At 37.6% G+C, this 27,399-nt stretch overlaps 2 protein-coding genes across 4 annotated transcripts in view; one reads left to right on the forward strand and one right to left on the reverse strand.

Annotated features, from left to right (window-relative positions):
• Positions 1-27,399, reverse strand: part of ftr55 (finTRIM family, member 55) — a 157,405-nt gene that overhangs the window by 128,137 nt on the left and 1,869 nt on the right. The window contains exon 3 of one of the 3 annotated variants that reach the window (XR_012394975.1): positions 22,788-25,827. The exons of the other annotated variants lie outside the window; for them this stretch is intronic. The gene's annotated coding sequence lies outside the window, so the exon portion shown is untranslated. Of the gene's footprint in view, positions 1-22,787; positions 25,828-27,399 lie in introns of those variants that run through there. 3 annotated transcript variants of the gene reach the window in all.
• foxo6b (forkhead box O6 b) overlaps positions 21,086-27,399 on the forward strand; it is a 49,685-nt gene continuing 43,371 nt past the window's right edge. Inside the window, 1 exon segment of the mRNA NM_001135132.2 lies at positions 21,086-21,771. Within this exon segment, the coding sequence (NP_001128604.2) occupies positions 21,313-21,771 (459 nt within the window). The 5' untranslated portion in view covers positions 21,086-21,312.

Raw genomic sequence — 27,399 nt, forward strand, 5'->3', positions numbered from 1 at the left:
GGCTGGGTCAGATATGCGTTTCTGTGTGGAGTTTGCATGTTCTCCCGGTGTTTGCGTGGGTTTCCGTGCTCCGGTTTCCCCCACAAGTCCAAAGACATGCAGCATAGGTGAATTGGGTAAGCTGAATTGTCTGTAGTGTATGTGTTTGAATGAGAGTGTGTGGGTGTTTCCCAGTGATGGGTTGCAACTATTAGGGCATCCACTGCGTAAAACATATGACGGATCAGTTGGTGGTTCATTTCACTGTGTTGACCCCCGATTAATAAAGGGACAAAGTCGAAAAGAAAATGATGATGATGATGAATACAACTTAAAAAACAACAGCTCACCACAATCTGATACACTGATAAACTGTAAAAAGACAGTAATGCGGTATGTTACTGTATTTTAAAGTTGCAGTGTAAAAATTATTGTATATTTTACAGTAAATTCACAGTTCTGTAAATACATATACAGCACGATAAAGGGTGCTGTAAATGTGAATACAGTATTTTAGCTGTAAATGGTTTACAGTTACTGGCAAACTGCTGCCAGTATGTTACTGTAGATTCTACAGGAAATTGTTCACAGTTTATATTGCATCCATAAATTATTCATAGCGCTTCATTTGTTCCATTTTTTTATGTTACAGCCTTATTCCAAAATGGATCAAATTTATTTATTTCCTCAAGATTCTACACACGTTATACACATAAGGTCGCTGGTTCGATCCTCAGCGGGGTCAGTTGACATTTCTGTGTTGAGTTTGCATGTTCTCCCCGTATTGACGTGGGTTTCCTCCAGGTGCTCCGGTTTCCCCCATAAGTCCAAAAACATGCTATAGGTGAATAGGGTAAGCTAAATTATCTGCAGTGTATAAGTGTGTATGGATGTTTCCCACAGATGGGTTGCAGCTGGAAGGGCATCCGCTGCGTAAAACATGTGCTGGATAAGTTGATAGTTCATTCCGCTGTGGCAACTCTGGATTAATAAAGGGGCTAAGCTGAAAAAAATTAAATGAATGAATGAATAAATACATTTTCTTTAAGATGTGTTGAGTTATCACCCAGTGTTCTGTCTTGAAGTAAAACTAAATAAAAAATCAGAAGCATTACACACTAATGTGTCACACAGTCTATCTAGATTTAACTGCAGTATGTTTTGAAAAAGGGGCAGGTCTTTTCATTAGGGCAGTACCCTAAGGCTCTGGTCCTAAACCTTTTTATGACCGCGGGGTGGGTCAACGTTTGACAATGCTTTTCATTTTCAACGCTTTCTCAGAGGATGGCAAGCTGACGAAACATTGCTGTCAATACAATAAGTTTTCTTTATGGAGAAAATTACAAAGCACTATAGTGTTTGGGTGTTCTGGTTTGTCTGAAGCTAATTGGTCAGTTCTTGTCATGTGAGTCATGGTGTGCTCGTGGGATTTATTCAACTTGTCTGGAAGGCGCAGGCCTTGCATCTCCTTTGGAAACAACGAACTTGTGCGAACTCTAGAAAAGATGCAATATGCGAAAGGCCCCTAAAAGGCTGTCATCATTTGCAATCTCTATCAGTTGATCTTCTAGACATGCTGGATTCATCTGATTTGTTGACAAATGGGTTGCGGACCTACACCTTGGCGGGTCCTTCACTGGGCCTTTTCCACTTGGCAAAGAAACTTCTCAAAGACGTCTGTTTCTTACTCATTTTGCTGCCTATGTGTTAAATTTGGGCGCTAAAGTGACCGAGATGTAACTGAGAGAATAGTCATTTTTAAACATAAATGATTTTTCAACATAAAAGATTTTTCAGACTCAGATAATAAATAAAATGGAAATAATTAATGATTTCTTGTGCAGCTCGTACCAATTGAGCCACAAACTGGTACCAGTCCGTGGCTTGGTGGTTGAGGATCATTGCCATATAAGGTACAAAAGCTAACAGGTGCTAATATGTAAATTTTAGGCAATATGTACTTAACTAATGTGTAGTCTTTAAGTACTAATAAGCAACTTTTTAATTAGGTAGAGTGATGCAACTTTTAGTATTTGTAGGGTACTGCCCCTGTGACCTTAAGCAGGTCGCACATTGGATGCGCTGATCAGTGCTGTGCCGCGCATATGATACTGGATGAACACATCCAAAAGTTATTTAATATGAAACTATTTAGATTGGGCTCTGTAGCACAGCAGAAATATGAACAATGTCCTGAGTTGTAGCTGGGCGCCGCGGACAGCCGTCGAATTCACCTTGTGTACCTTGTTTAGTATTCTAAAATGCATTGTGCTACATGGTGGTGTGACGCGTCAGCGAGCATCGCATCTGGTGTGTGACCCCCTTTAGGGGCTTTTGTAAAGATAATGCTATGGCTTTGCGTTGTATGTAGAATTCACTGTTTATAAGATGCGTCTCAGTTGGTTTTAATATGTGGAGTAAATCCACACTTTGCTGATGAAGTGTTAGCAAACATTTGAGCAACAATAAGACTAACGTACTCTGTTATTGTTGTGTGTTTGCTCACACGTGGGTTTTGTTGTGTCTGATTTTGGCTGAAAATGTTGTTTAAACAGTTGTTTAAAATGTTGTATAAAATGTTGTTGTTTAAAATGTTGTTTAAAATGTTGTTTAAACAGCTTTCTAAATATGTTTCTCTTGTAACACTTAATATACTGTGCTGCTATTATGTATGGTATGTATTTGCCCCATATAAGCAAATGTTGTCCTGCTGGATTAGCCCTTACTCTGATGTTGGAGCTAATAAAATGGTATTCCTGAAAAGTTAAATCTTTCAACAGTTCCAGTCTTGTGAACACAACAAAATTGTCCTTCCAGCAATATTTTTAGGAACAGTGAAACAAGTTCTCATGTACAACAATTGTTGTTGTTGGTTTTGGTTGATCATGTTGACCCCCAATTCTCAATCATTAATGAACTGAACTAAGCTAAGATTTAACTCTAAAGAAACTGGACTGACACATTTTCAATTCACAGATAATCATCAACACAGTTGCAAAAGTTAGGAAGCATAAAACTTAATATATAGTATATATGTAATATATGTAGTATGTAAAATCCGGGCACTTGAAAAGCAGCCAATGCAATGATAAATGTTTACCAATCATTATTTGAAGTTCCTATACCATAGAACCAGCCTTATGTTATTTATTTATCTTTTTAACTCTTAAGGTGATAATATATGGCACAACCCTTAAAGCAATGTTGCCCAGCAATGTTGACGAGTAATACTGCTTGGCATATTTCCCCTTAAAAATTGGCAATAAAACTGTATCTGGATCTGTTAGGTCAGTTGTTGCTTATTGTTTTGGTAAATTTTCATGTGTCAGGATTTTTATGTAATTTACTGCTTAAAATGCCAACAGCAGTCCACTTTGCAGTAAGCGATTTAGCTTCCTTGTACTTTTCTGTATAGCATTTCAGGGTGTTTGTTTTGTGCATTCTATACATTAGTTACAGTTTAAGTTGGAATTATTAGCCCCCCCTTTAATTTTTTTTTCTTTTTTAAATATTTCCAAAATGATGTTTAACAGGGCAAGGAAATTTTCACAGTATGTCTGATAATATTTTTGCTTTTAGAGAAAGTCTTATTTGTTTTATTTCGGCCACAATAAAAGAAGTTTTACATTTTTTAAACACCATTTTAGGGACAAAATGATTAGCCCCTTTAAGCTATATTTTTTCACGACAGTCTACAGAATAAATCATAATTATACAGGAACTTGTCTAATTACCCTAACCTGCCTAGTTAACCTAATTAACCCAGTTAAGCCTTTAAATGTCACTTTAAGCTTTATAGAAGTGTCTTGAAAAATATCTAGTAAAATATTATTTACTGTCATCATGGCAAAGATAAAATAAGTTAGTTATTAGAAATTAGTTATTAAAACTATTCTGTTTAGAAAAGTGTTAAAAAAAAATCTTCTCTCCGTTACACAGAAATTGGGGGGAAAATAAACCGGGGGGCTAATAATTATGACTTCAACTGTATATTAATAAGCACTGAGGGTGGTGGGTATTGAAGGAATGTTTCCAGATAATATGAATTGGCAGCAGATTTGCTTCTGTCTGAATGCTTGTTGCCTAATGTCTGTTATGCTAAATACTGCCCTGTTTCTCATCTGGTTGACCATGGCATTGACAGCAACATTGCTCTCAAAGTTGCCCAGAGTATCACCACCTTCAGATTCCAGATTTTCAAATAGGTGTTCTATGACAACAAAGTGTGCATCAATGGAACGCCTATTTATTTTTAATTAACTTTCACATAATGCATAAATCTCAATTTATAAAAATGTTTACTTATGACAGGTTTTGTGGTCCTGTTATTTCATCAGGAAAGAACAATCCGCTCTCTAGTGCAGCCACACTAAATAAAAGAAAGCGACAGTTTGTTGGTCAGTCACTCTGAGTGTTTAAATTTACCTAACTAGTAGACCATGCCATCAAATGTTTTCTGATATACTCTGTTGCCACTGACAATGGTGAAGATGACTGACCCTTGATTTTTAAGGAGTGCTACTGTAGATAATGATGCTTGCTACAACACATCATTGCTGAGAAGGTAAAGAATAGTTAGGAAACGTAAGTATTTTACATTTTATCAGTTTAGTGGCTAATTCATACAAATTTGTACGAATTGAGTTTTACGAAAATGTACGATTTTAAAAAGGAGGCGTGGCACCAAACCCCACCCCTAAATCCAACCGACATTGGGTGATGAGCAAATTGTAATAAATGAACCAATTAGATTGTATGAATTCATACGAATTATCCACTAATCAAAAAGTGACAAATTGCTGTGATATTGTGGTAGTTGTATATTGCATCATAAAGATACAACATGTAATGATGTTCAGTTATTTGTTTTTGTTCAAAATCCAGTCATTTTAATAGACATCCACAAGAAGGTAAAACATTGTATGATGAAAAAACACATGTTTATGTCAATCAATCACATAAATGTGCCCAATCGACCAACAAAAAGAAGCTTGAAAGGTATGTCTATTTGATTTGTGCCTAATACATAGCTGCACTATTATTGTTAAGGTTATTTTATATCTAACTTGACCACAGCTTTCTGATTTCAACAGTGTGGATAATCCAACCATTAAAGCTTTTATTTTGTATTTATGTACTGTACCAGTTGTCTGCCACTCTCAGTATATCACTTTTGAAGCTTTTCTATACTTTAAATCCTTTAAATACTTTGAAGTCCTTTTTTTTTCTTTGTTCGAGGGCAAAAAGCAGTTTGAAATGGCTCAGAGAAGATACTGTTTTCAGACACTTAAACAACCCCACGCTGCAGTAGGTGGGGTTGTAATTGTGTCACGCTGCTTGCATGTACCCCTAAATACAACAATGAAATGGTGAATGGTGGGTGAAAGGAAATGAACATTTTCATAAAGGTGTCAAACAGCTGTCAAAATGAGGAGCGCAACCTCAGCATGTTAAATCTTAACATTGTTTTCTATAAGCCGTGGACAGAAACCAAGTGGCACCTCTGGTGTGCACAAATTCATAGAAAAGACATGGAATGATGAGGTGTGCTTCTTGTACAGTGTGTGACCCCCTTAGAGTCTTTAAAATCTCTTCACAAGCAATTGTGCAGGTGCGGATACATGTGTACCAGCTCTACTTCTCTACTCTCCAATTAATTTATGTGGCTAGTGTTGTTGTTTTGGACAGTCTTCTTCCGCCTAACCAATGTGGAATGAGAAATAAATAGAAGGATTTCTATAACACACCCACTGATTGCCTAATCACCACAGACCAATGGTAGCTCAAGATGCTTGGAGACAAACTGAACTTGTCCAAAAAATTGTTTTGGGAAGCTGTTTTAAACTGCTAAAATGAATTAAAAAAGTTTGTTTTGGCATGACTTTATTCGAAATTACATAAATTCATCTGTTCTTTGATTTCGTTTGATGTGACCAGGGCTTTTAGATCTCCATCTGAACATGTGAAGCCAACTAAAGAAGATTATTGTGCTGTCACAATAATGGTATGGTAGGGAACATGAACCTACATCCTGCTTTTTCCTTCAAGTTCCTTCCTCTTCTGTGGGGTGAGACTAATAGCTTGTGTTGGATTTTGTGCATTAAACCACTCTTTTAGACAAAGATAAACCCCTAATTCCCTGTCTCATCATATCAATCCTCTGGTTCAAGTGGACTTCCAGATCTAAATCCTGCATGTGAGCCCTATAAAGCAGGAGGCCATATTCCAGTGCGGTTTCCACATCTTAAGAACGAAAAAAAATAAACTGGGACTCGACTCACGCATCCATGCAGGAAGTATTAGTCAAAGCATAGTATGTTGCCAACCCAGAGGGAGTGAGCCCCAGTGCTCTCTCTTTGGACAGGCTCCCGTAGCCCCGAGCCAAACGCTTTTCCCTCCCTCCTCTCTTCCTCACATGCGGTGACATTGGGAGGCCACATTGTTGGCGGTGTCCCAGGTGTGAGGAGGAGACGCATTCCTGGGATGGCCATCAGCTCTGCCGGGGCAGGAACACCCAACCGCCCCCTCTCCCGCACTTCCCCGCCCCACTCAGACAAACAATCCAAAAACTATGACTTATGTAACACAACACCAGTGAGAGCTGAGAGAGCGAGAGAGAGGAAAGAAGGTTGTTGCAAGTATGAATGCCAAATAACTAGGCAATGCTGAAGGGAACTTGAGGACACGGGAAGGAAAAGCAAAGAATGAAATGTTCCATTATATTTGGTGAAAAAATGCTACTGCAAACACATTCTACCTGGCTCAAATGTCACTGATCCCATAATTACTTGCAGAAATGACAACAAGTCTCAATTTTAGGTTGATTTCCCTACAAGTTTAAACATTGCAGCTCTGTTGTTTTTTTTCATATTTGGTTTGTTGGGGAATCCTGACAGCAGGATATTGCTCATAACAATGGAATTACTTGGTGAATAAATATTGTTTGTTTGTCTGGCCAATGGGAATGCTTGGGAAAGCTTTTAAAAACGTTTAGAGGTTTTTCAGCTTTTGGATATTGGTAAAGCGTTCAAAGAGCCCCTATTGGTTGAAATCACCAAGCCCCCTAGAGTTTTTCCCACCTTATGTCATTACACTCATGGTAGTTTGTTACTGATTTGTCTTGTGGATATTTAGCTGGCAGCTAGCTCTTTGGAGCTCTCACATTGTCCCCTACTGAAGGTAAGCAGGGATGCCTGGTCAATACCTGAATAGGAGACAACACTTGGAAAACTAGTTTGCTGCTATAAGGGCGCACTCACACTAGGGACAGTTGCCTTGAACCATACCAAAGCACGATTGTCCCCCCTCCCTTCTCCACGATGGTCTGCACTCACACTGGTTTTTAGGCCTTCCAATTCTGAGCATGCTTTTGTCACCGATGATGCGACTGTTCAGTTTAACATGAGGAGAAGCGCTCTCGCTTAACACAGTGGAGAGTTCTTTAGTTATATAGTTTAAGTCGTTTAGGAGGCAGTGACATGCAGTCAAATATTTTGCAGCCACTTTTGCCGTTTATAAATTATCATAAAATCATAGTGTGTTATGTATTAGGAGAATTGCTGAAGGCGGCAGCTGACATGCAGTGAGGGGTTCGCGTATGGTTTCCTCCGGGTGCTCTGGTTTCCCCCACAGTCTGCGGTATAGGTGAATTGAGTACGCAAAAATTGTCTGTAGTGTATGAGTGTGAATGAGTCTGTGGATGTTTCCGAGAGATAGGTTGCAGCTGGAAGGGCATCAGCTGCGTAAAACATGTGCTGAATAAGTTGCCGGTTCATTCCGCTGTGGCGACCCTGGATTAATAAATGGACTAAGACGAAAGAAAATAAATGAATGAGTAGTAGTACTAGTAGTACCAGTATTATTTTTATTTTATTGGATGGTGCATTAAACCTTTTAGATCTAATTTTTAATAACATTTGCTTAAATCCAACTGAAGATCTTTAGGAACTTTTAAACATGCAGCACCAAAGTGAATTAATTAGAAATGTGAAGCTCAAGTAAAAGGGGTAGGAAAGGTGATTAAAGAGTAAGGGCAACCAGTAAATCAAAGGAAAGTGAGGAAGGGGTCATTAAGTTAATTAGGTTGAGAGATGCAAGGAAAACAAGAAATTGTGATTTATTTTTTAATGTGATTAGGATTTGCTGCACTAGAGTGTCATTTTGCTAGAGTGTTGGTCACTGGCAGGATGTTTTTTTTTCAGTGCTAAATATTAGCATAATATAATATGCCCCACCAATGTCTATTTGCCTTTGTTTATACAGGTATGTAATATTTTAGCTAATCAGACGTGTATCTGTTTGGTTGATCATTTATTGTTGTCAATTGAGATACACTCACCAGTACACTACACTGACAATACTATATTTTTCGGATAACTGCGTTAGTTCTATCTAGCATAGATTAAATAATTTGTTGGAAACATTCCTCAGATGTTCTGGTCTGTATTATATTGCTGTAAATTTGTTGGCTGCAACACATCCCTAGAGGTGCTTCATTGGGTTGTGATCTGGTGACTTTTGAGGTCAGTTGAGTTCAGTGAGTTTAGTACTCTCTTGCTCAAGAAAAAAAAGTTGGGAATGATTTGAGGTTTTTATTATGATGCATTATACTGCCAAATTAGCAATAATATGATCTGAGCACTGGTTTAAAAGAAATGGAAACGCTCAGCAACAATACTCAACAATAAGTGTTGCATTTAAACAATAGTCAGCTGCTATAGGGTCATCCAGTGTGTGGCAAGATTACATGTGTTGTACATGTGATGTTCCAATCCCAATGTACATTACATTACAGTTATGCCAATTATCATCCAATTATTTGGACTATTACCTGAATGTCACAGCATAAATCAAGACACCAGAGTGGAGTCACAACTGTGTGGTCTTCTACTCTTGTGCCCAATCTTCTTGAAGGCTTAAAATGTTGTGAAATGCTGCTTACTTAGCATAAATCAGTTAAATAGATATAAATGTCGCTTGAGTGTGTGCCGAATCTAGTCAATTTTAAATGTGAGTAAGAGGATTTGGACTCATAAACACAAATATTTAAAACACGGTAAAGCTTCTGACACTGATGCTGTTTTATGCACCTCAAGAGTTTTCTTTTTCATTTCACATTTCATCACTTCTCAGTTTTGAAGGTCAACTAAGTAATTGGTAATTGAAGGTCTTTTAGCATAGTGGTGATGTCAACATCACTAACATAGCTACTGATATAGATACACTGTACCAGATATTGACTGTACACTCTTTGAAAAAATCAATTAAATAAAAAAAGAAGAAACTGTATAGGTAGAGACAGTAAAGTCCAGATTTGACATCTGAACAAGCTTAATATAATATTCAAAGAAAAAAAAATATACTGGGTTTCTGCTATAAAGTAACCATGTTCAATCCTAAAATGACCTTAAAATAAATGAAACCAATGAGAGTTGTGTGTTTGTTTGTGTTTATCTGGTGTTCACTACAGTGTGTAGACTAATGCCACTAATTTTAGACCTTACGGGACATTGTTTTGATAGTCCAAATAATCTAGATAGAATGATCATTTGCTTTTAAAAACCCATTTGTGCTATGGAAAGGTTCCATTTTAAACATTCTTCATCACCAACATAATAATAACAACAACTATAATAAATGAATAATATATAAAATAAATAATTAGCAAAATTATTACTCAGGTACCGGGTGACGCGATGGTGCAGTAGGTAGTGCTGTCGCCTCACAGCAAAAAGGTCACTGGTTGGAGCCTCGGTTGGGTTAGTTGGCGTATCTGTGTGGAGTTTGCATGTTCTCCCCGCGTTCGCTAAAGTTCCCCCACAAGTCTAAAGACATTTGGTATAGGTAAATTGGGTAAGCTAAAATTGTTAATAAATATTAATAATATTAATAAAAGCACTAAGCCAAAAAAAAAAAAAAAATAATAATAATTAAAGAATGAATTACTTGGGTACCTTGTTCAATGTCAATGTACATAAACCAGTCAATTTATTAGGTACACCTGTCCAAGTTAAAGTTGGTTAACGCAAATTTCTAATCAGCCAATCACATCATCAGAATGGGGAGGAAAGGTGATTTAAGTGACTTTAAATATGGCAGACAGGCTGATCTGAGTATTTCAGAATCTGTTGATCCACTGGAATTTTCATGCACAACCATGTCTAGGGTTTACCAAAAATGACCTGAAAAAGAGAAAATATCCATTAAGTGGCAGTTATGTGGGTGCAAATGCCTTGTTGTTGCCAGAGGTTAGAGGAGAATGGCCAGACTGGTTCGAGCTGATAGAAAGGCAACAGTAATACAAATAACCACTCATTACTACCAAGTTATGCAGAAGAGCATCACGGAATGCACAACACGTCGATCCATAAGGCGGAAGGGCTTTATTTGCAATTTGCACAGGCTCATCGAAATCGGACAATGAAAGATTGTGAAAAAACATTGTCTGGTCTGATGAGCCTCGATTTCTGCTGTGACATTCTGTCCGAAGAGTCAGAATTTGGCGTCAACAACATAAAAGCATGAATCCATCCTGCCTTGTATCAATGGTTCAGGCTGTTGTTGGTAGTGTAATGGTGTGGGGAGTATTTTCTTAGTACCCATTAGTACCAATCGAGCATTATGCCAACACTACAGCCTACCTGACCATTGTTGCTGACCATCCCTTTATGACCACAGTGTACCCATCTTCTGATGGCTACTTTCAAAAGAATAATGTGCCATGTCATAAAACGTGAATCATTTTAGACTGGTTTCTTGGACATGACAATAAATTCACTGTACTAAAATGACCTCCACAGTCACCACAGCTCAATCCAATAGAGCACATTTGGGATGTGGAGAAACGGAAGATTAACATCACGGATGTGCAGCTGACAAATCTGCAGCAACTGCATGATGATATCAGTTTAATAACAAAAATCTCTGAAGAATATTTCCAGTACCTTGTTGAACCTATGCCAAAAGGCGGTCCAACCCATTACTAGTAAGGTGTACCTAATAAAGTGGCCAGTGAATGTAAACATGTTGGACTTAAGTTTAGAGGTTTTTCAATATATGAGCAATAAAAGTACTGATGCATGTCTCCGCAAACAGCACTAATTAGAAAAGTACAAAAGGGAGTGTGACAGTGACACAAATAGACAGAAAACAGGAAGCGGGGTTGAGGACAATGCAGTCGTACATCTCGCTGTAAATCATTTTAAGCATATTTATTTGATGCCCTACTTTTGCTTCCCTATGACGGACCCCTTAGTGCTACGCTGGTTCAGCGCAGTGTAATCTCACTGACAGAGCTCTGATGTGAATGCTCGAGGCCCGGTTCAAACCCAACAGCAAATGCATGTTTACTTCCTTTAATTTGCTGTCAAAGAAATTCTCTATCACCTCAGTGAGTGTGTGCGTAAGTGTCAGCGTTAGTGAGACAGAAACTAAACAGTCGAGAAGAGCAATTAAAGATGGAAGAACTGGTATGCAGAGATGGTATGATAGCACCTGAAAGCTCATACTGTAGCTGTGATTACACAAATGTTGTGTATGTGTGGTCTACACATCAGTGTTAGGCTTAAAACAATTATAGCCAGATATTATCATTAGAAAAAAACATCTGTTTAGGTTTTCTTTATTACTGCATTCAAATCACAATGCAGTCAATGCAAGCTTTTAGTCCCGGGTCTGTTGAAATCCTGAAAGGATTGTATTCTGAACAGCTCTGCCTCAGGGCAAACCGTTCCAATGCCATATATCTTTCGACAATGATGAAATAAAGAAGTTTTGACTTCATCCCTTGGATATTTATTCAAATATTTCACCAGCCATATATCTTTACATTTGACAGGGTTATGTAATTGAACTTCACTAATATTATGGACAGCATAGGGGATGTTCTTTTACATGTTCAGTGATTACAATTCCATTCAAAAATGCATATTAAAAGTGATTTGGCATCACATTTATTTAATAATAAATTAATAATAATTACTTTAATAATAGTAAAAAATTATTCATGCATTATCTTTTCGGCTTAGTCCCTTTATTCATTTGGGGTGTCACAGCGGAATGAACCGATAACTTATCCAGCACATGTTTTACGCAGTGGATGCCCTTTTAGCTGCAACCCATTTCTGGGAAACATCCATACACTTATGCACACTCATACACTACGGACAATTTAGCCTACCCAATTCACCTGTACCGCATGTCTTTGGACTGTGGGGAAAACCTGAGAACCTGGAGGAAACCCATGCAAACGCGGAGAGAATATGCAAACTCCACACAGAAACGCCAACTGAACCAGCCAAGGCTTGAACCAGAGAACTTCTTGCTTTGAGGCCACAGCACTACCTACTGGACCATCGCTTCGTCATAAAAAATATTAATATTTTGATCAATTTTATTTGATGAAAAGGTTTGATGGACCTTTAACACATGCTGTTGATTTCAAGTTACATTGCATCTACATGCCAAATAATTCTCATTACACTATAATTGTGATTTAACTAGTAATGGCATAGTTTCTTCTAGTCAGGAAAAATGTTGGTGGAGCAGAGTCAGCAGATATTAAGCAGAGAGTTTGCTAATATTCTAATGAGAATAAGTTAACATGTAGTTGCAATGTACCTTATAGTTAACAATATTTGCAAAAGGGCCATGAAATAAAGTGATATAGAACATTAATTTACATACTGTAAACTATAAATAAATAAATACAAACAACAGAGCTCTTTAATGCTTAGAACTTTAGGTAAACTGCAGAATGGAATTAAAATGGGTTGTAGAACGAGTTGTACCAAACAGAACCTGTAGACATTGCAAAAAGTATAAAAATAAGTGCCCCTATATGTCATTGATGTAGTGATTAACATAGCTCATTTTGAATGTAAAAGGTCTGCAAATTTTCGAAGATGCAAGATCATTTTTTAATAATTTGAAATTATAATAAATTCACCTCCATAATCGACTGGTTCATTAGCTGCCTTTGAATAATGTCTGCTTTGACTTGCCCTTAAACACTGTCGCTGTTTTTAGTCAACATCATCTCCAGAAGAATTTATTGTTAAGACACAACAAAAACTTTTACCACACACATTCCTTTTATAATCACCTAAGCTGCTAAATGAATCCCTTACTTGCATCATATCTGCACTCTGTTTAAGATGAGAGAAATGATGAATATGATGAACCATTGTAGAGCTTAAATCATACTTCAGTCACAAATAACACACATAAAGCACTTGCATACAAGTAGACTTATGCACAAGGATCTTCACAAAGCTTGGTTTCAATCCTAACATGGTAAATTTGTGCAAAATTTTGCAAAAAAAAATTTCATCAAGTAGTTTTAGAGGCAAGGTTGAGTTGTTAGACGATGCCATCGTCCATCGCTGATGCCTGATAGACATCATGTGGCTGAGCTGGCATCGGCATCCTCTGCCCTGCCCTCGTTGCAGCAGCAACCCGCTCGTGAAAAATACACACAGCCTGTTTACAATAATATGTCTTAGTTTTAAAATGGCATTTTAGAACGAAAAACAATCTTTGTCCATGCTGGAGTTTTACCTACCATGTCAGAAAAGTCCTCCTTCTACACTGTACTGCTGGAAACACACATTACATGACCACACACAAACACACACACACACACTCTGTTATGCGCTGCAGTCTCCTGAAGCTTTGAGCACAAAACCCCAGAAAGCAGTGCACATCAGACAGTTTATCAAGGATGTACTGCTGGATTGCGTCTCACTATAGTTGTTAAACATGAAATTTAATTATTCTTGTCTCTATCTAATGACTCTTCTGTGTTTTAAATCTATCAGATAACTAGTCACAGCTTCATACACTGCTTTAATCTTTCTCTTTCACGCTTGTACTTAGTGATTTTAGCGAAAACCCCAGATACTGTTTGTTGGTTGCTGTTGGTTGTGGACCTTTTTTACCAACCAAGTTTGTCGACACCATTATAACGACAGAGATCCCTCTGGCTATATTCATGCCAGAGTTCCACAGAAAAAGAGATTGACAGGTGGTCATTTTTGTGTGTAACTTATCTTTATTTATTTATGATTTATCATTAATTCGTTATGATTTAATTAATTATTCATATATAATTAATTCACCATCGCATACGACAATGATGCCATAGTACATCGGAATGTTTTACATTAGACATCGCACAATGCCAAATTGGTCGACATTGCCCAAAACCTATTGGGAAGCTGACTATCACATTGGTAGCCTAGTTACCAACAGTAAATTTCCATTTCCCATTTCCCATTATTCACAATTTTCCCAAAAGGTCCAAAACCACCTAAAGCAAACGTAAATTCTTCTTCTTCTTCTTCTTTTTCTTCTTCTTCTTCTTCTTCTTCTTCTTCTTCTTCTTCTTATTATTATTATTATTATTATTATTATTATTATTGTGTTTTACACAATAATTGTGCTTCACTTGTTTTTATGTGATGCTTCAAAATGTACATTAACACAGGGTGATGGAAACCCAGCTTATGACATTTATACGCATACACTGTCTCTTGCATCTATTCCACTTCATAAACAGGGTGTTAGCATTAATTCTTGAGGAAAGGCATGTCTGAAGCTTTATGCTGACATGATCTACATGGTGACGATATCATGTTTTAAGCTTTTAGGTTACTACACTCTCAATATTATTACACATAATTCTGTAGATTTGTTTTCACAAAAATCTATGAAGATTCTTTGTGTTGCTGGTGATTACCAACCGTGAAAATAGGGTTTTACTCCCATTTGACAAATACTGCCACTTTATGTATCTCAATTTACACAGATAAATCATTCATTTTAAAAATCCCAATATTTAAAATAAATTACTTTTGTTTTGATTTCATGGAAAAAATATTATGCAATAGAAAAACTATGTGTTTAACTAAGCTGAGAACACTACATACACTACTCTTAGCTAATAGATTTATGTTGGGAAGGGATTTTGAAGGACTTTGTGAATGATGTTCCTTCTCGGTGGAATATTGCAGAGCTTTCTGTGGAGTTCTGCAGGTGCAGATTCTGTGTGGGCCTGCTAATAAGCTTAGATCAATTGTAGTGAGGGAGGATCAAGTCTAAGCTTCTTTACCACACGAAAAAAAGGAGTTTAACGTTTAAGTTACTAAATCACAATTACAAATGAAGCAGTGAAGGTGGGTCACATTAGATTACGCATATTAGCCAATTAGCACTATGCATAAGCTACAAAAAAAAGAAACTCTATGATCATGGACAGACATGTTGATGTGTTCCAGAGAGGCCAGTCAAATTTTAAATGGCATGCAAATTGGTCAAATATTATACACAACAAGCCTACAAAAGCTGTCTGTCTATAGCAGATTGCATAACAAATGTTATTAGTAAAACAAACCAATGTGTTAATAATCACAGTCGCAATAAATTAAAAATAAATGTACATATTTTAAATTCCAGTTACAGAGACCATGCCTGCTTTTATAGAGGAAAAATAAGCTAGACATTGAATACTGGCACTAGATATTTACTCTAGTGAACATTTATTAAAAAAATAAAAATAAGAACAATAATGTGATTAACAGATGGTGGTTATTGATTGATTGCTTGAGTAACTGTATATTTCAACATAAACTAAGATTACAAAACTGAAAAGCTGTACACAGAAACAATACGGCTAATATTCTGTCAGAACATTATCTCTTTTTTTATACTGATAATTATTTTTAAAGTGTTCCTTATGGGAGGTTTGTTTTATAAAGCATCCTGTTGAGTTACTATACAGGTCTTCCGAAATAGACAGAAAAAAGAAAAAGCTTTTCTTTACCTTATGTAATAACTTTCCTAATAGTTTGGGTATGCTGTGAATGAACCAGTTAAACTGGCCTGATCTCACGAGGAAACGTAAGTATTTTACGTTTTGTCAGTTTAGTGCCTAATTTGTACGAATTCGCGCCCAACCCCAACCCTAATCCCAACCATCATTGGGTGATGAGCAAACTGTACTAAATTGTACAAATTAGATTGTACGAATTCATACGAATTAGCCACTAAATCAAAAAGTTAAGAATTGCCGTGAGACTGTGTTGGTTAAACATGCTATTAACTGCTAACTAGTTTTCAAAGCAGTAAAACAATTTTGCAGTACAAAGTTGGTCTCCAGATGTTCCTAAAACACAATTTTGCCATATAGTAAAAAATATATAATAATTAAGACTATGTGATAATCAATGATAATTCTTAACAAAAAGTAGACTTTAAAAAATACTGGGTTGTTTAGCCCAAATTTGGTTGTTTAGCCCACCAGTGACAATATACCGTCATACCGCACTGCTACGAGTGTGATATTGCATCTATACAACAATTCGACAACATAACTGTGTATATAAAAAAGATAGTCAAACATGAGATTCTAAAAATCCTTTAGTAAGAGGAACTACTTCCTTCCGCCATTCAGTCACATCTGCAGCTGATGTCAGAACAGCAGAAACCATTGCTACTGCACAAACAACACTTTAGAGCTAGTAACTGAATGATTCTCTAGGGTAATATCTAAAGTGATGACAAAACAGGTGATTTAGCCTGATTTAAGATTTTAAGGCTGAAAGGCATAAAATGCCATCAGTCTACAGAGATTTCCCGGTTTTCTGTTACAATTGGCATATCACAATAATTAATCCTGAAAAAGCCAAAGCAAAGCAAACACTACCAGACTATATAAATACAGCACCACAGCATATAAAAGAAAGAGATTGACTTAGAAAGTCACTTACCTGTTTAATAATGATTGATCAGCTGTAGTTTGAAACTACACAGAGTTTTTCTCTTCTAAGGATTTATTATGTGGTATTTGTCACCATCTTGTGGTGGAACATCAACTTTCTTTGCTATGCTCTTGATAGGCTGATAGATGCCAACACAGTATATCTTCTCTAAATTACAAATATTTAAAATAGACACAAATGAACTGCAGTTGCAATCTAAACAACTAAAATCTCGCCCAAAGAAGCCCCAAAAGTAAAGTATTTTGTCTAACAGCGGCAATATTTGTCAAACTGTAGTGAGTTTATTGATCTGCTGTCACTCTATGTGGGCAAAGTAATACAGAAGGGTGAGGAGGTTGTACGAGTGCTGTTATTGCAGAATATGGTACAGCTATCAGCCAATCAGATTTGAGAACCAGACAGAACTGTCTAAACAGAGGCTGTATATCTGCACTGGTGGAAGGCATGCGTTGGCACGAGTGCCTTAGTATCCCACTAGTAACCATGTACAGCTGTATCACACTGCTACAAGTGTGATATTGCATTGATACAAAAGTTTGACTGCATAATCATGTATATAAAAAAGAAAATCAAACACAGAGTCTAAAAATCCTGTTGTATGAGGAACAACTTTCTTCCACTATTCATTCACAATCACAGAAACCGTTGATATATATTTTTGGATCACTAAAAAGTATGTTCTTTACAGAATAAATATAAACTGTATGAATGGAATTTTAAGGTACAACATCTTCTGTTTATATAGACACACGTGCAAAAATACTTCCAGAACCAAAAAAGCTTAAAAGGTGGCTGGCATGACAGTTGTTCCACTCCTCATAAAAAAAGTATAAAAAGAATAATGTATTAATTACTCACACTCATGTTTAGATTTATTTAAATATTATTATTTAGTGTAAATTATTTAGAATATTTTCATATTCATATATATTTTCATAGAATATTTTTCTTGACATTAAATGTCTCGGGAGCCTTGTTGTGTATGAAGGATGAGGGAGGTCTCTAATAATTTGTGAATTCCTAAATACAGATGAAGGTCTTAGGGGTTTAAAATTACATATTGGTGAATAACTATTGATTTCATTTGGCAGGTAAACTAACCCTCTAACAGACAAAAAAGTAAACATTAATTTAAAAATATGGGACAATAACCATTTTCAAGGTATACAGCGGTTTGGAAAAGTCAAGGTTTTAAAACCACCAAAATCTTCTGTAATACTGTTCCTAAGGTATACAATTTTTTATTTACACTTTTAGTGTCTCTAGCAGAAAATATATCTTAAGATGTCATTATCTGTGATTTACAAAGTAATGAAGACAGCAGAAGTCTATGATTAATTTAAAATTATTTTGCCTGACATGTTTACTGTTCCAAAATATTTACATTTTTCACAAAATAAAATATATAGTGTTCAGAGGGGAAAACAGCTGTTGTTTTATACCCAGACATTTAAAAATAATAATTTTTAGAGCAGTAATCACAATACCGTGAAACCGTGATATTTTTATCCAAGGTTGACATACCGTCAGAGTACTATGCCTAGTGACAGTTTGCTCCAACTAGAATTTCATGAAATGAATCATTATTGTGTCTAAAGTTTTTCTGATTGTATATCAGTTTGGTAGACAGAATTCACACAAACGTATTGCTATTTAAGCGCTTTTCCAAGTGTTAAACCTACAGTATATACGTCACCACAGCTGTGATGGGTGACACTAGCTGGTTTGTAGCCCCTGTGACAACTAGCCCCAATCTCCTCAATATCACATCATGTTCTTATGTTTTTGCCGAGGGCTCTTTCACAGCAAAGACGAGCACACCATTAAATCTGTTAAACTGGCTGAAACGCAGTGTTTTCATTCCATGCTGTAGGAGTCACACCACATTCCTGTTACAACTTCATTGTGGTGCATAAAAATCTCCTTTCCAAAACCACAGGCCCATGTGTTGTGAATTAAACCTCTGTTTGTTCTCATTTACAACATCTCTCTCTTATCCCTACCTTCCTCTGCGTGTACCTCTTGCTCTCCCTCTCTTTTCCACATTTTGTGTTGTAAAAGCAGCATTTAATCATGATGAAAGCATTCCACTACAGAGCATTGGAGGATTAGGTTGCCATTGACGACCAGCTGTCAATGGTCCATCGTTACGTCACCGTTGGGGGATTTTCCACCCGAAAAGGGGGTTACGGCTTTTATACATTCAGACTGTTGCCGCCTACCTGTGCCAGGGAACAACCAATGAGTGGAGAGAATCTTTTGGCGGAGGGCGTTGATTGGCGGAGCGTGTCCGTCGGCCCTTCCCTCCTGTCAGATTCAATAGGATCTGATACGCGCGTTCTGGCTCGCGGCGTGGGCGGAATCCCCTCGGTCAATTTATCAGCGAGTCACACACGAGCTGTACACCGAATGTCACACTCACTCGCGTCCCGCCCACCGCACTTGTTCATAGACAAGAGAAACGCTTGCCAAGAGCCATCATTTCCAAAAGAAATACACCCCTCCTCACCCGAAGCACGTTTGGCAAAATGGAATTTTGGCGCTGTGGTGTGTGTCTCTCATGAATAATATGATGTTGGGGTGGAGATTATCTACTGACAGGCATCCATGAATAGCTGCTCTCGACTTATTTCATGGGAACTAACATCATGTGGGCAGAAAACCCTGTTAAATGTATGCATGGCCAGTGCAGGTCGCAGTGTGAGCGCGGGGATTTCACATGCGCGCTTTGGTCACATGCTTAAATTCCCCTGCCTGTCAACGCAACAGGTTGCATTTCCAAATATGAACACTGAAAAGAAGTAAATAATAAATACATATATGATATTGGCTGCTTGGAAACAAGGACACTTTTTTTGTAGATTCATTAATTTATCTTTTATGGTTAATAGTTTCCTTTAAAGTAAAATTAAACTATTAAACATAACAATTAAGAAAACGTACTGTGTGTGTGTGTGTGTGTGTATATATATATATATATATATATATATATATATATATATATATATATATATATATATATATATATATGGGTATGTATGGATGTTTCCCAGTGATGGGTTGCAGCTGGAAGGGCATGAAACATGCTGGATAAGTATCCCGGATTAATAAAGGGACTAAGCCGAAAAAAAAAAAAAAAAAAAAAAATATATATATATATATATATATATATATATATATATATATATATATATATATATATATATATATATATATAAATTTTCTTTGTAACTAAGGGATGAGCACATATCTCTCGTCACTCCATCCCATCACTTTTACTCACTTCAATATCACAATTGATAAATGTCAATTGTATTTATCACATTGTATTGGATATGTATATAATATATTAAGTTCATTAGTATGCATACCTTTATTCATAACTATTCATAAAGCCTAGTTATTTGTTGGACTATTGCTTATTTAATTGTTTGTAGCTAAACAGACAATATAGGCTATTAAATAGATGTTATTCAAGTTAAAGATGTTTTTACCATTTAGAACATTTTGTGACTTTTACTTGTTTTTCTATCGAATTGTATTAATTTAAATGAACATCTCAGAGTTATAAAAGTCTACAATAGTATTATATGTCTACAAGTGCAATTTATAATTGCTGCTTCACTTTAAAGATCAAATTGCCTCAAGATTGGACGCAAATCCTTCACATGTAAATCTTTCTAAAGAGGCATGAATGTTTTGTGGTAGAAGATGCGCGTCCCCCGGATAAACCTGTTCTGGAGGGAGTGACTTGATTCAAGCGCCGTCCAATTATCTGATAGCAGCATTTATCCGCCGCTACAGCCCCGTCTAGTCATCCGCAAACAGGCGTGAACCGATGTGGAAGGAATGTTCGTCTGAATATTTTATCTAAGGCAAATAATAATAACAACAACTATAATAAAACCTTGAAAAATATTGCTCAACGGCAGAATTGTGCCGCTCCATTCACGCGACCCTATTTTTAGGGCACCCGCGCCGCGTCTACTATCAGCAATTGCAATAGTGACTGCGCTCGCGTGAGAGACCGCTTTCAAATCTGCAGAGAAAAAAGGGACGGGAGAGCTCCAGACAAACGGAAACTGTGGCCAGACTCCAGAGGAAGTCAATTGATTTCGCCCTTCTTGATGAGATAGATTTACAAGCTTTGCCCAGCGTGTCTGTCAGACCGTCTGTCAAAGCAATCAACAGTTGGTGCGAGCGCGCGATTAAAGGGACTTTGCATGCACGAGACGCTTCAGTGATGGGTGTGTGATTTCAGCACCTCAGCCCTATGGACACCCGCTTGCGTGTGACTGAATTGTTCAGTAATATGGAAGACAGACTGTTGCACATCGTGATGCATTGGATGCTTTTGCGTGTTTAGTACATTACAGGCGACAAGAGACACAAGAATGAGCAGTCTATTCACGGCTCCCGGTGCTTTTGCTTTTACTCATTTGGTGTAAAAAGACTACAGACTGAGAGATCACACACAGTCCATCATCAGTGGATTTAAGGGCGCATTGTTGTTGTTTTCCCCCCTTGACCTTGCCTTTTGACGCGCAAAAGCAGCATGTTAATGATGGAGAGCAGCGGGATAGACGCGCATCAGGTTGAACTGGACGCCGACTATGAGCCGCACTGCCGACCGAGGTCGTGCACCTGGCCGCTGCCGTGTCCGGAGGAGGAGAGCCGTGCGCTGCCTGTGAAAGTGGAGCCGCGCAACGTGCCGGCGTGCCGGAGCGGTGGGGCGCCGACGGAGTTCAAGCATCCAGCCGGCGCCCCTGCCCCTATAGCGGCAGCCCCAGCGTGCATGTCCGGCGCCGCGCTGGATGTGGCCGGCCAGCTGCGCAAATCCAAGTCGTCGCGACGGAACGCGTGGGGCAACCAGTCCTACGCGGATCTGATCACGCGTGCCATTGAGAGCACCCCAGAGAAAAGGCTCACCTTATCGCAAATCTATGACTGGATGGTGCGATTTGTGCCATATTTCAAGGATAAAGGAGACAGCAATAGCTCAGCCGGCTGGAAGGTACAGTTACCACCTGATTGTATATGCATGTTCTGTGCGTGTCTTGAATCGTACAAAAGGCTGCCAGATACATATTAGTGTTTGACACGTTGTGCTGAAGGGGATACCTCATGGGTTTGAAACGTTTTCAGAGCGTCGAGTAACTATAGTACGGGGAGGTGAACAGACGCGCTCGGGTTCAATGAGTTCATTGCTCTTGTAATATTTTAAACATGCAATATTGGCGTCTATACAGTTGCGTTTATAACGCATTGAGCTTGATTGTGACGCCGTCAATGAGATGAGCCGGAGCGCGCGGGCCGTGCTCGTAGACGCAGGTCACCTGGGGGACACGCATGGGTCCGGTCAGCTTCCCCGCGCGTCGGCCACGCACGCACGCACGCACGCGCGCGCGCCTGTCTGTCTGTTCCGTTCCGAGATCTCCAGCACGCACCCTCCTCCTTCTCCTCCTCCTCAACTCTCTTCCTCCGTCCGTCCCTCCCTCCCTCGCTCTGCTGTCTCCTCTTCAGACCTGACATCCATCCAAAAGACTATGGGAAATAAAATAGGCGGTGTAAAATTGTAATTAAAACATTACATAATCGAAAAGGGTTATTTAGTGAAGCAAATGCGACCGCATAATTGCACCACGTTGGTTGGCAAACGAATAAACCACGCTGGATGTTTCAGCTGTTCATTTTTGTGTGTCATATGGTTCAAAGGTTTTAATTAGATCAGATTTGATATTCTGAACTGTATGCACATGCTCTCGCTACACATGCTTCATGCAGAACCCAAGGGACCTCAGTCTGTCTGTCTCTCTCGCTCTCTTCCCCTCAGCTCCAACATCTAAGTTAGAAAATGATAGTCAGACACAGCTGAATTTCAATTCTATTTCTCTCTGTGGTTTGTGGCTTGCTGGCAAGCATTTTGGATCACCGAGATCACATCACAAAACATCCAAGCAGTCAATTATAAAGTGTTGCCTTTCAACCAATATCTGGCATATTTATTTTACATTTTTTATTTATTTATTTGAGTAAGGCCTTTTGCAGATAGAATACAAAACCAGAACTGCAAAGCAAAGAATGTTTGTATTAGGTTGTATATATCATATTCTAGAGTTATTACAAATATACAACTAATATAGGTTTATATTTTTATTTCATTTATACATCAATATTAATTTTAAATAGTGTGCTGAAAAACAAAACAAACACATTTCTCTATTTACTCTTTTTCATTCTTGCATGTTTTTAAGAGGATTCCATCCTCTGGTCTTCCAGTATGTTTTTGTTTTTCAGTGTGTGCAATAGTTGATACACACAGGCCTTTTATTACATCATCAAAACAACACGAGTTTTTAATATTTCTAAATGGGATATTTACCTCACGCTAGATCCTTGTTTTTCTCATAGGATACAGAGGACAAAGAGATGAGCTAAACTAATCTTAAGCCTACAGTTTTAGACTGAAATTAAATCTGGTTTAATTCCTTATAGGACTTGTTTGTGCCGCCCAGGGATGCGCAGCTGTATGTCGCTCGTATGTTCCCATAAGGCGAGAGATCTGATTGGCTGGCTGGGTGAAAAAAACAACTTGATTTAATCAAAATAAGGTTGTGGAAAACAGACCATGCTCACACATGTTGGCCCCGTAACAGTTGGCATCAGATTTTAATACGCATTTAATTCCAACACATGAGAGCCATGCGCTCACACAAACAATGTAAATAAGTAAAAAAAAAAAAAAAAAAAACACACATTCAAGCATATGACCCAAGACCACAAATCCAGTCTTCTGTTGCTTGGGGATATTTTTGGCCATTATCGGCTTTATTTTATGGCAAAAATCATTAGATTATTAAACAAAGATGATGTTCCAATAATATTCTGGTAAATTTTCTACTGTAAATACATCAGAATTCATTTTTTGTTTAACGTTCATTGCTAAGCACTTAATTTAAACAATTTTAAAGACAATCTTTTCAATATTTACATTTTTTGGAATCCTCAGATTCCAGATTATATCTCGGCCAACTATTGTCATTGAGCAGGGGTGTCAACAGTTTAGTTCCAACTCTAATTAAACACACCTGATCATACTAATTGACTACTTCAGGTTTGTTTGAAACCTACAGGTAAGTGTGCTGAAGCAGGGTTGGAACTAAACTGTGTAGGGCTGTGGCCTCCTAGGAACTGAGTTTGAGACCCCTGCCCTAGAGGATACGCAAATTAAAAGTTTAATAATTCAGTTTTTAGTTGATATAAATGTAAATATATTTGAGATTTAAAAAAAGAACTGGTTTAGGGTAACATTTTTACTTCAACATGTATGGAACAAACAGACAGACAGACAGACAGACAGACAGACAGACAGACAGACAGACAGACAGACAGACAGACAGACAGACAGACAGACAGATAGATAGATAGATAGATAGATAGATAGATAGATAGATAGATAGATAGATAGATTAAATCCATGCAATAATCGACCATTTGGAAGATGACGATGATAGAACTAAAGGTGGTCTGGATCAGGCTGAGATCACACACTGTCAGTGCCAGCGAAAGTACTTTCTGATAGCTGTTGTGTAATCCTGTCTGAGAGCTGCTTGTCGAAACTGTGGCAGCCAGTTTCGTGTCTCTCGGTTGGCCTGGCTCGGACATTGAGCCTAGTCGTCTTTGGCATCAATTAGCTGCTATTAATAGTTCTGAGTATTCTGTGACGGGTTGGATTATGCCTTTTGAACAGTGGGCAGGAGGGCAGAGGTAAACACACATGGCTCATTCCAATGACCAGCGCTTGTGGTTCGTGGAAGGATGCCATGGTAAAGTGTTTTGCTTTTATGTTCTCATTCCTTTAAAGCATGTCTACGTATCTGTGGTATAACATGAGGTTTTTAGATGAGCCCAGTGATGCAAAGCATCTCGTATAATAGTACAACAAGAGTGTGTCACATCCTGTGACTGACTGTTGAGATGTATGGAACTATTCACATTTTCTCATCTTGTCGAGTGCGCATTGCATTTATCTGTGATTTAAAAATTATTAATGTAATAGGTTTTACTAATAACGCATTTGTGTCTACATTATCGGTTCTTGTGAACACACTCCAACATTTTGGAGATGTTTTCAATACAGTGCGTTGGTCTGTACTGAGAGTTACAGCTCAGAGGTTGATTTTTCAAACCTCAAGAGACTTCATGATCATTCCAGTCATGTTTCACTTAGTTATCACTTTGTCTTGCATGCTTGTTTCCCTAAAAATCTTTAAAGGAACTAAAAATGAAGAAATAGTACAACCATTCTCAAACAGTTTACAGCTACAAAATGAATTTGAAATGTAGTGTAGATTACTCAGTGTGCGAAGATATTAATGATAGTTTAGATAGTCTGAGGCATAGAGATGCTGTTGTTTTGTTCAAGAATACAACAGAAATCTGACCATAAGGGGACTTTAGCTGAAGTCTAAATGTTACCACTTTAATTTGTCTAAGAAACAAATGAAAAAAAGATGTCCTTTGAGGTCATGGCAATCTATTTTAGAACATAAAGCTATGGATAGAACTCAAATCATCCAGCACTGAAACGTAGAGATGCTGAATATTATCTGAGTTGCTGGAGTATTTTCAGGAGAAACATAATGTGAAGAAAGATACTTCAGAGGTATTTTAAGTTTTTAACTAAACTCCTTCAATTCGAAATGACCAAACTGTTGTGAACTCTTGGTAGATTTAGAATATCAATGATGGAAGGGATAGAACAAAGGGTATGGAAGTTAAATGCAAAAGTTAAAAGTAGTAAAAAAGCTTTATTGTCGAAACTTTATCTTTTCTTGAGCATTAAAATGAGAGATAAAGGCACAGAAACTGCAGAAAATATTACGAGTACAGACTTTTAGAGAATTAGGCAGAGATTCATGACTAACAGTGACAGTAATTTTGTAATAGTTGACTGGGCTCTTCATCCACCCCAGCTGTGGTATCTCTGGCCAGTCTGGCATTGATGCAGGGCAGAACTCAGTGCCAGGCAATTTGGCCAGAGCCGTGGCTCAGTTGGAAATCCTCAGCTCTAGAGAAACACAGTCACTGTTACTTCACAAAGAGTGTGTAGAAGAAGTGACAGCAACAGTTGACAGAGTGAAAACCAAAGTGTGGAAGCTGGATTTTCTTCAGAAACATACAATATGTATGAAAAAATAAAACATTCTGTGTAGTGGATATGTTTTTAACAGAGGATATTACTGGAGATTAGATCAGTGCTTGAGATACAGTGTGAAAAAACTCACAATGGCTTTTTAGACTCATCTAATCCTCAGAATGCATATCCATTTGAGGCATATCGTACTGCTAAATCCTTTCTGATTGGACATTGGGGTGTTGCATTGTCCATCATTCTGATATATGTATAAATGGCAAATAAATAATATTAAAAATATTTTAATATTATGCAAATGCTACACATATGAAAGTGTGATAAGCAATCTAGTAGCGATTACTTGTTGACACTCTAACATAGGAAGCGCTATTATTGCACCGTGCCAACAGTGAGAAAATAAAAGAACAAGGGGGACACAATAAACCCCCCAAAACAAGACACAGTGTGTTGTTACTACTGTCAGTTTTGTCCAAATAAAAAAAACACTGTAAGGTAGAAAAAGACAAATCTGAACACTTAAACTGTTCCACATCCATGGAAGTGCCAATCAACAAGTTATTTTTTCTCCTTTACAATAATGGTGTAACCCCAAGACTGATGCACCATTATTTAAACAGATAAACACTTGGCTATTTATCACTGTGGTAGCATAAAATCAATAGAATCTTTGCACTTTTGCATGTCACAGCTATGACTGTTGGTTTATATAGTATGTCAGTCAGGTGGTTTTGTTGGTGGGCAGGCCATAGCCACAGTAAGTCAAGTCATCTTTATTTCTATAGCACTTTTACATTGAATGTAAAATCAGCTTTAAATAGTTGAAGAATAAATGAGAAGAAAAAAAGAGTTTTTTTTTAGATTGTAAAGTATTTTGCGTATCAGAGAGGCAGCAGAGTGGTGGTAGAATGATGTAGATCAAGTTAAATTGAATCAGATTGAGTTCAGTTTAATACAAATGGATCTGTCTTTTTTATTAAGCTCGACGAAAATCTGACTTTACCCCAAGTCAAAATAATCAAAAATAATTTACTCATTAAAGACATCCTGTTATCTGAAAGAAGGATTTAATTGCAACCTGATGTGTTGACACATGAGTTGTGGTGGAAATGCTATGAGGTGTGATTAATGATGTTCTAACAGGCATTGGTTGAACGAGCCAGGAAAATGCCAAATGTTGGTGGTGCTGTTGGTTTGATTTGAAATATTTTCTTAATATACTTATACACTCACTGGCCACATTATTAGGTACACCTGTACGCCAATCACATGGCAGCAACTCAATGCATTTAGGCTTGTAGACATGGTTAAGATGATCTATTGCAGTTCAAACCGAACATTAGAAAGAAAATGGGAAAGAAAAGGGCTTTAAGTGACTTTGAATATGGCATGGTACCAGACGGGCTGGTCTGAGTATTTCAGGTACTGCTGATCTACTGGGATTTTCACACACAGCCGTATCTAGTGTTTACAGAGAATGGTCCAAAG

Source organism: Danio rerio, chromosome 19, assembly GCF_049306965.1.
Source record: "Danio rerio strain Tuebingen ecotype United States chromosome 19, GRCz12tu, whole genome shotgun sequence".
Lineage (NCBI taxonomy): Eukaryota > Metazoa > Chordata > Actinopteri > Cypriniformes > Danionidae > Danio > Danio rerio.